This window comes from Caloenas nicobarica, chromosome 21 (assembly GCF_036013445.1).
Source record: "Caloenas nicobarica isolate bCalNic1 chromosome 21, bCalNic1.hap1, whole genome shotgun sequence".
Classification (NCBI taxonomy): Eukaryota; Metazoa; Chordata; class Aves; order Columbiformes; family Columbidae; genus Caloenas; species Caloenas nicobarica.
Window position 1 is genome coordinate 1096410 of NC_088265.1, and position 9724 is coordinate 1106133.

A 9724-nucleotide genomic window follows, 5' to 3' on the forward strand; every position below is an offset into this window, starting at 1 on the left:
CAAAGGAAGAGGCGAGGGTGAGCACGTCCCCCAGACGTCACTGCCGGCTCGGGGACAGCTGCCAGCTCAGTGCCACCTGCAGTGTCCCCAGCTCTGCTGAGCCCCAAGCGTTGGGTCACCCCCAGAGCCACACGGCATCGTCACCAGCCAGGACGCAGAGGAGGTGGCTGAGCGGGGGACACACAGACCCGCTCCCCGTCCCGGGAGGGGACACGGCTCCTGGCAATGCCGGGGCTGCTCCCCTGGCACCGGGCACCCCGTCCCTGTCCGGACGGCTCCCCGTGCCTGCCCTGGCCCCCGCCCGCTCGCAGCCACGTTTCAATGGCCCCGTGCAAACCCCACGGGTCACAGCACCCAGCGGCACCTCCCGCTATTGTCCCAGGGGCCAGCTGGGCACGGTTTGGGCTCTTTGTGAGGGTGCAGGGTCCGAACCCTGCATTTCCCAGGCTCTCTGGGTCAGCCTCTGTGGTTTCCCCAGTGCGGGGCCGCCGCGGCTGCGTGAAAGACCGGAGATTGTCGTGATCAGAACCACCACCACACACCTTCACAAAAACATGCAGCTTGTGCTAAGAAGAGGAAAGTTAAGCTTGACCAGCCAGCTAACAGGAGGTATCAATAGGGAGATCCCCTGTTTTCATAAACCACAGTTTGAACTTCTGTGCCCTTCAGTTTTAGTGAGCATGCTTAATTGCCTTCTGCATATTAACTCCAACGCCTGGAGATGCACAGAGTTAGATATAATGATCACGTATGTAAAGCCATGTTGCTTATACCACGCAGTACCTGTGTCCGGATGCCATCCCAGTGAGCAGGGGATACCCAGACCCAAAACCAGCCCGGCTGGGGCACTGGGCTCCCAGAGCCACCAGTAACACCAGTAAGGCCCCAGGCTGGCAGGAGTTATTGGCAGCACAGGCACCACGCTTCGTGTCACAAGTCAGCAGGGACCAGGTTGTACCGAGAGGAAAAGAAAGAACAGAACACTTCTGTCCCCAAACGGAGGCTTTACCTGGCAGATGGGTCCCAGGTGGACCTGGAAAGCAGCTCGTCCACCCGGAGAGACGCGGCCCCGCGGAGCATCAAAGGGAGAGCCCTCCATCCCAGAGCCTTCCATCGGAGAGCCCCCCGTCCCAGAGCCCCCGTCCCAGAGCCCCCGTCCCAGAGCCCCCGTCCCTGCGCGGATCGCCACCCTGCAGCTGCCGAACACGCCAACGGCAGCAGCCAGGTGCTGATTCCCGCCCAGGCAGCTCCCTCGGCGCCCTCCCCAGCACTAGATTTCCCTTCCTTGAAAGCTGAGATCCCTCCAGGAGCTTTCACTCCTGTTTGCAGACCGTCTCCTCACGCCCATTTCAGCTGCTGAGAACAAAGACTCGCTGATGTGAAATGTGCTATTGTGATTCGTGTCACTATGGGAGCGTGCCAGGGGACAGAAATGAGTATTAGTGTACTGCCAGTGCGAAATGTGCAAAACAAGAAGTTATGATAAGTGCACAAGGATAACCAAATAAGGCATGGAGCAAGGACACAGGATATTGTGGTTAGGTAGCACTAACGACTTTTGTAAAGAAAACCCGCTTTATGCATGCACCGAATAAAGGGTAAAGAAAAGGACACTGAAGAAGAGGAGAAGCCTTCCTCCCGACGACCACCACGAGGGGAGAAACAACCACCTGAACCTCTGAGACATGCACAGAAACCCCAACGCCACGGTAACCTGGGGAATCGAAACTAGGAGGATACTTCTCGGAAAACGGAACTCAAGAAAGTAAAAAAAGACCAAGGGAAAAGTAAGCGGTGTGCGTGTTGGTGGAGCAGTGACTCGCCGCACACCCAGCGCTGTTTGCTTGCCTCTCATTGCCTAGCCTTTTCTTTGATATCTGCTAATAAAGCGACTGATTCTGATTGAGACTCGACCAGACTCAAGTCCTGTTTATCACAAACTGGTGACCCCGACGCGATGTCCTTGGATCTTCTGGTCTGCTACTAGACCCAGGGGGGCGCCCCACTATTGTGGCCCTGGGGGCTGAGTGAGCTCCAGAAACTAACGACATTACGAGAATAAAAGGCGAGCAAAGAATTGAGCTCCCTCGGGAAACTGCAGTATAATCACCCATAATTCTAGTGCACGAAGATCCGGGCGAAGACGACGGACTGTAAGTACCGCTTGGTTGGGTGGATTGACTGTGTGCCTGAGTGAGACGCAACATAGTCGCGGGGCGAGAGCGGAGTCCTTCTAACCGCGGTTCCAACGTCCCGCGAGCGGCTTGGCCGGCGAAGGGACGAAGCGCGTGAAGCGGGATTCGGGTTTGGGTCCGGCAGGTCGGAATACTAGGAGGCACCAGTCGGGATGGGCCAGGGAGAGAGTAAAACCCAGGGCTCAGGGGACCCCCGGAGAGGTCCAAGGAACAAGGTAAAAGGGAGCGAACTACCGGAGATACCCCAGGACCGTCCCCTAGGGTTAATGCTTAAATTCTGGGATGGGTGGCCATCCAGACAAGGAGAAAGAGCCACTGCGCAGTCAGTAGTCGAAATATTGTTAGAACAACTTATCCCCAGGTTTGGAATAATAAGAGTAATCGATTCCGATCAAAGTACGCACTTTACCTCCAAAGTTATTAAGTCCTTGATGACTGCTCTAGGAATACCTTGGGAGTATCATACCGCATGGCATCCCCAAAGCTCAGGTAAAGTTGAACGGATGAACCAAACATTAAAACACCAGCTGTCCAAAATAATGATAGAAACTAAATTATCATGGGTTAAATGTTTGCCTTTGGCCTTGTTAAATATTAGAACTATGCCGAACTCAGAAACGGGAATATCTCCCTATGAAATGCTTTATGGTATGCCGTACTCCCAGGAAATGCCCATCAATAGTGTATTAGTGGAAGATGCCACTATTCAGCAGTATGTAATAACCATAGGGGAAAATACCCAAGAGCTCCGAGACAAAGGGATACTGACCCAGGCTGCACCCTTGGGATTTGCCATACATCGAATACAACCGGGTGATAAAGTGCTGATAAAAACTTCGGAAGCAGATAACCTCTCCCCAAAGCGGGAAGGGCCTTGTCTTGTTTTACTCACTACAGAGACTGCAGTACGAACCGCTGAGAGGGGCTGGACACCCGCCTCCAGGATCAAAGCACCCGTAACGTCAGACATTACTAAGTGGACAGCAGCATCTACTCCGCGTAACTTACAGGTTAAGCTGTGGAAAGTATAGATGCCAGAGGTGACCTGTGAGGAAATAGGGTGTGAATGTAACCCATTTGTATGCGCTCAACGCAATTATTGTAAAGAGTGGTGGTATTATCATTCTCACAGGTAATATAACCCAGGAGGATTATGCCCAGAGTGCAGATGTATTGAACTCTTAGAGACCCAGTGGAAACTACAGGAGTTAGTGATAACTGATCAAATAGAACTTCATGGGTTTGAATGGTGGGGATTATTTCTAAACGATACTAAGGGAAGATGACGGAGTAAAGCCAATATTAGGGTGAGGGAGTGTCGCAAGAGGAATAAGGTACCCTGTTGTTCCTGTCATTTCTGGGCTGTAAAGGCTAAAAGTTGGACGGCAATAAAGAATCGACATGAGAAAAGGCAAAGTAAGTGGGAAATCCCAGGTCGCTATCCTTGCTGCCGAGAAGAAAACAAGCCTTGCTGCCAGGTGCAACCTGGTAGGCAAAGGAGGCAGAGGGGTGGGATTGACGCTGTGGAAAATCCTCTTACCAGCAGCCTTCCCAGCTCCAGCCAGCCCGAACTCTTGCTCAAAGTGCTACCGCCCTGTCAGACATGGGACCCAGGTTATGAATTCCTTTGCGATGCACTCCCACGTTAACCATGTATGCTATGATCGACGCCAGTTAGAAACTTGCTCCCAGGCAGGAAAAGAATACTGGGTAGCCAGGAACCTTGGAAAAGGGGGAACTAGGCTTGGATTAGGCTGCCCTAGAGGAGAAGAACATACATGCTTTACAAAAGGTGGTATGTGGGGGTATTCAGACGGAGGAGGAGTTCAGGATAAATTTAAAGAGGAATTAATCAAAAATGTCACTAAACACCTACAGCAAAATAACCGGGGTCCGCAGAATAAATTCCCTAACATGTACAAAAAGATAGAACAGCGACTAAGTGAATGAGATTTACAAACTCCAGGGAAGAATGTATTTGTGGATTTACTGCAGGAAATAGTTAAAGAACTCAACGTTACAGGATGTTGGATTTGCGGAGGATCCCAAATGACCGAGCAATGGCCCTGGAGAGGAGAAGGAGTAAGTCCGGAACAACTTTTGAAATGGAACCAAACCCATAAATCTCTTATTGAGATTCGGCCTGAGGGATGGATACTTAGTCATGAAGTCATTGGGCTAATACGTATCACCCGAATAGGGGAAAATTTTATGAGATATGTGGGGCATACCCTGTGCAGAATGACTTATACCACCAACTCTACTGATACTTCAGAGGGGACCTGGTGGCCTAATCCACCTGAAGGGTATCGGTCTAATCTGAAGAATGGGAATTGTACATGGGACAACATTACTGAGTTATGTTGGAATAACAAGACAAGGGCAAATCCTTCTTATGAAGTTAAAGACATTAGGGGTTATTGGGACCATCCGGGGAACGTTAGTTCCGACTGGAAGACCCCAGACGGATTGTTCTGGATTTGCGGCAAACGAGCTTACTATTCTTTACCCAAGAAGTGGAGAGGAACCTGTACGATTTGGATTATACAACCTGCCTTCTTTTTACTCCCCAAATCAAAGAGGGGCAGTTTGCTTGCCTCTTATTGCCAAGCCTTTTCTTTGATATCTGCTAATAAAGTGATGGATTCTGATTGAAACTCGACCAGACGCAAGTCCTGTTTATCACACTAACTAGCAGCACAGATGGAGCAGCAGACTCCCCTGCATCCCCTGGGGGCTGCACAGACCAGACAGCACCTCTGCCCAAACTGGCCTCTACACCAAGGTCAGCCCAATCCCTCCGGTTACCTGACATCCCTCAGCAAACCCGGCTTAAAGCTGAGCTTGATACAAGACTTGCAAACTCTGCACCGCATGAGCCTCTGGGTGCAGCCCCTGGTCCTGCTCCATCCCACCTCTGCTGCTCTGCTGTGCAAGGGGGACCCTGCACCCCCAGGGCACAAAATGTTCGTGCAAGGGGGATCCTGCACCCCCAGGGCACAAAATGTTCATGCAAGGGGGACCCTGCACCCCCAGGGCACAAAATGTTCGTGCAAGGGGGACCCTGCACCCCCAGGGCACAGAATGTTCGTGCAAGGGGGACCCTGCACCCCCAGGGCACAGAATGTTCGTGCGAGGGGGACCCTGCACCCCCAGGGCACAGAGTGTCCATTCCAGCCCACACTCCCAGCACCCGCCTGCATCCAGCTCCAGCATCACCTGGATCAGCCCCATGGTTCCCCCAGATGCTCCCAGCCTTGTGCCGGGGGATTTGGGGGAGCAGGGTCCCCCCCAGGGCTGCAGCACAACCTGCAGGGACGAGCAGGGGAGGGAAAGGGGCGAGAGGGTCTGGGGAGCACGGTGGCCCTGGCAGGACAGGGCCCAGCGGGAAGGGACGCTGCCATCACACCCACCTTCGGGCTCGGCCGGGAGGCTGCGGCTCAGCGCCGCCCGCTTCGCCGAGAGCTGCTGGGGCCGAAGCGCCGCTGGGGCCGCCGCTGTCCGCTCACCTCCTCGTGCTGCAGCCGGGTTCGGGCCGCGCTCGCAGCGCCGCTGCCCCCAAGCAGCCCCGGGGACAGAGCCCGCTGCCCAGCCAGCGCATCGCCTCAGCGGAGCCAGCTGCTCCTGCCACCACCTACAGCATCTCCTCCCCGTTTCCCTGCATTCCAACAGGGAGCGGCACTCCCAGGAGCTCGTTAGCACCAGCCAGATGTGCCGGTACCAGGCGCAGGCATCTCTGCGGCCCCGCGATGGGATGCGATGAGATGCGTCACCTTCGCGCCGCCCGAGGAACATGTGCGTGGTGTCAGGGTCTGACAGCAGCAGGAGGTTTTGCCCGGGGCTGGGAATGCTCTGATAACAAGCTGGTCCGAACTGGTCTGTCCAGCAACACAAACTCCCGAAGACGAGTTTGGGACCTTGCAGGAATGCGGGAGGAGATAAGGGAGAACAGAGAGGCTCAGCATGAGCTCCTGCTGCCAAATGTTAACAAAGGAGGAGATAAAAGGGAAAGCCCAGAGTCTGAGGTGCAGTAAAATCCCTCAAAGAGCCCAAACAATGGAGCTGTTTGCAGGGACGGGGCAGCCAAGGGCCCACCAGAGCTGCTTCTCAACCTGCTCCCACCAAGCAGGTAACACATAGCATCCCAGCTGGGCAGTTAATTATAGTCTGTAATAGCTATAAATCAATTAACTAACTGGGTGGATCTTTGCGATTTGGGAAAGGAATACAGCAGCAGCTCTCGTTCCACAAAGGATCCTTAAAGGAACCTGCCTGTCCCCACAGCACTGGGTGACACCCCAAAAGGTGCAAACCCCGCTGGGCTGGGGCACCGCAGTGAACACCCCTGCAGGGCCAGCTCACTTCAGCAGCTCTCGGTCCCGTCAGCTGCTTTTTCTGTGCACAAGAGCAGAACACACGAGCTGGTGCCCCATCTGCTCACCCGTGAACGCCCCGTCCTGCAGTGACCAGCGGCACGGTGACCCCGGCTGCTCCTCCTGCATCGTTTGATGTGGAACGTGGGCACAGTAATACATAATCTGCTGCCAAAGAGGGTGGAAATGGAGGCAGAAATTGCCATAATTACAGCGAGATTAGTGCTGGGGCGCTGGGAAAAGGTGACGGACGCCCAGGTAAGTGCCAGGGCAGGGTGCCCTGGCAGCAGGTACGTGTGTGAGACTTAACAGCGCTAATAACGGGAGTTTTGCTGTTGGGAAGTCACCTCCAGATGGAAACAGGCACCTCCTGGGGACGCTGGCGATGCCTCAAGTGGCAGAGAGCTTTTTTCTTTTTTCCCCAAAAGCCGCAAAGGCTGCGGGGGGGTCGCTGGTGGTGGGAAAGGCCGGACCCGCTGGGGCTGTGGGGCCACGGGGGGCAGAGCTGGTGGAGATCCACAAACCAGAGTGAAAGGGCAGGAAAGAGCCGAAGGGAAAGGGAGAATTTGGGAACAAGAACAGAACAAAGGTTCGGGCACAAGTAGGCAGGGACAGAGGAAGCACGAGAGACGTTTTGCAAAGGCTACAAGCCCGTCCTGCCCCGGCCCGCCGGTGCTTAGTGCTGCGCGCCGTCCCGGGGGTGCGACCGTCCCGCTCCGGGTCCAGCACCTGCACCCGAAAACGCTCAGTCAGGCGGGAGGGGCCGCCGGCCGGGCTCAGCCATTCCCCGCTTTCCACGCGTTTTTCCCCATTTTTTCCCATCCCCGCAGCAGCAGCAGCCCCGGGCAGCCGCTGCCGTTATGGCCGCTGGGCAAACCCTGCTCCAGGAGCCCCGACCTCAGCCGGGGGGGGCTCAAAGGTTCGGGGGTTCACCCGCCTGTGTGGCGGGCGGTGCGGGGGCCAGCGCTGCTCGGCTGTTCCCGAGCAGCAACACCCGCTACAAACCGCCCGTGCAGCGCCGGGGGGTGCAGGGGCCCCCGCAACCGTGCCCAGCGCGGGCCGGGGCTGCACCGGCCGCTGCCGCCCCCCCGCCTCGCACGGGGAAACGTGCACGCCCGCGGTGCACGTTGTTGGTGCTCGTTGTTGTTGTTGTTACTCGTTGTTGTAGTAGTAAATGTCAAAATGACATAGTGATTCCTATTGCTGGCTAAATGGCTCATGTTACTGATAAGAACCTCCTGAGTCTCATCGAAGAAACACAGACTTACTGGTAAACGGGAACAGGAACAGATAAATCGTGGACTGAAGGACAAGAGGATGACAGAGTGAGGGAGGCAAACAGAAACGTCAGCAAAAACCAGAAGGCCAGTGATTTCTTTCTACAAGGACCCCCGAGTTCAGATAAAGGACACACTGAGGAAGAGGAGAGCCTTCATCCCTGGGACCACCAGATGGGGAAAGAAGACCCGAACACCAAGCCAGAGCATGCGTATCTATTAGTGTGAATATGTATTAGTAGGTGGGATAGTTACCAAAAATAGAGAATTGTAATCACAAAGGGGGGGTATATAATGACAACTAAAACTTCGTTAGGTGTGCGTGTTGGTGGAACACAGATTCCCCACGCACCCAGCGCTGCTTTGCTTAACTCTACTACAATAAACCTCTCTTGAACATAGACTCTGTGTCGAGTGAGTTTGTCTATCACATTGTTGCACGTTGTTGGTGCACGTTGTTGGTGGTGGTGCTCGTTGGTGGTGGTGGTGCGTGTTGTTGTTGCTCGTTGGTGGTGGTGGTGGTGCACGCTGTTGGTGCTCGTTGTTGGTGCTCGTTGGTGCTCGTTGTTGTTGTTGGTACTCGTTGGTGGTGGTGGTGCTCGTTGTTGTTGTTGGTGCACGTTGCTGTTGCACGTTGTTGTTGTTGCTGTTGCATGTTGCTGTTGCACGTTGTTGGTGCTCATTGTTGTTGTTGTTACTCGTTGCACGTTGCTGTTGCTCATTGTTGGTGCTCGTTGTTGTTGTTGCACGTTGTTGTTGCACATTGTTGGTGCTCGTTGTTGTTGTTGCTGCACGTTGCTGGTGCTCGTTGCTGGTGCTCGTTGTTGGTGCTCGTTGTTGGTGCTGTTGCACGTTGTTGTTGCACGTTGTTGTTGCTGGTGCTCGTTGTTGTCGCACGGGGTCCGCGCACCGCCACGCGCGTCCCGGGCGCCGCCGCCGCCGCGCGCCGGAAGTGACGCCATCAGGCGGCGCCGGAGCGGGGCCAGGCGAGGCGGCGGCATGGCGGCGGCAGCGCCGGGGGCGGCGGCGGCGGCGGCGGCAGCGCCGGCGGGCCCGGGGGTCGCTCCGCAGGGGCTGCGCGGGTGGCTGCGGAGCGCGTACCGCTTCGCGACCGACCGCAACGACTTCCGCAGGTCGGTGCCGCCGGCGGGCCCGGGGGCAGGAGCGGGGGCGGGGGGCAGGAGCGGGCCCCGGAGCCAGCGCTGCCGGTTTCTCTCTCAGGAATCTGCTGGTCAACCTGGGGCTTTTCGCCGCCGGAGTCTGGGTCGCCCGGAACCTGACGGACATCGACCTGATGGCCCCGCAGCCCGGCCCGTAGCGGCGGTGAGTCCGGGGAGCGGGGCGGGTCACCTGCTGAGCCCCCCGGCGAGAGGCGGCACCGCCAGGGGACCAGACAAAACACAATAACCGGGACCGGACCCCGCGCCCGCTCGGGACCGGAGCCTGGCGCAGGCTGGTTTGTACCGGGAGTTGCGAAGCTGTTAAATCGCTGCACGGCGCTAGTCTGGGCTAGAAACAGCCTTGTCTAACTCCGCTTAATCACTGATCTAGGAAAGAACCGGAGCTGCCAGGGAGAGGAGCGCGCCCCGCACGCGAGGACAGGACACGTTTGGCCGTTCCACGCTGCGATGCGCCCGGGGAGCCCGTTCTGCTCCTGCAGAGCTGCTGCTCGCACTTCAGAGCTGCTGCTTGAAGCAACAACGAGGGGGGGGAAAGACACTAAGTGTGAGAGGGAGAATTTATTTTCAATTTGTTCTACAAGGCACAATGAGAATATTCCTCAAGGATGTGAAGCCATCGGCGTGGAATTTGCTTCCGTACCCCCCAAGGTGTTTAATAAATATTAATGTAGAATAACGACATAACTAACTGGAATTTC

General features: G+C 55.8%; 1 protein-coding gene across 1 annotated transcript; it reads left to right on the top strand.

Annotated features, from left to right (window-relative positions):
- The first annotated feature begins 8823 nt into the window (after positions 1 to 8823).
- Positions 8824 to 9710, top strand: TOMM6 (translocase of outer mitochondrial membrane 6). The gene is made up of 3 exons (XM_065649464.1): positions 8824 to 8978; positions 9067 to 9168; positions 9397 to 9710. The coding sequence occupies exons 1-2, from the start codon at positions 8845 to 8847 to the stop codon at positions 9161 to 9163; spliced, it is 231 nt and encodes a 76-aa protein (XP_065505536.1). The 5' UTR covers positions 8824 to 8844; the 3' UTR covers positions 9164 to 9168; positions 9397 to 9710.
- The last annotated feature ends 14 nt before the right edge of the window (positions 9711 to 9724 follow it).

Coding starts and splice junctions, on each gene's coding strand:
- TOMM6 (XM_065649464.1), top strand. CDS start 8,845: ATGGCGGCGGCAGCGCCGGGGGCGGCGGCGGCGGCGGCGGCAGCGCCG. Junction 8,979..9,066: donor GACCGCAACGACTTCCGCAG/GTCGGTGCCGCC, acceptor TTTCTCTCTCAG/GAATCTGCTGGTCAACCTGG.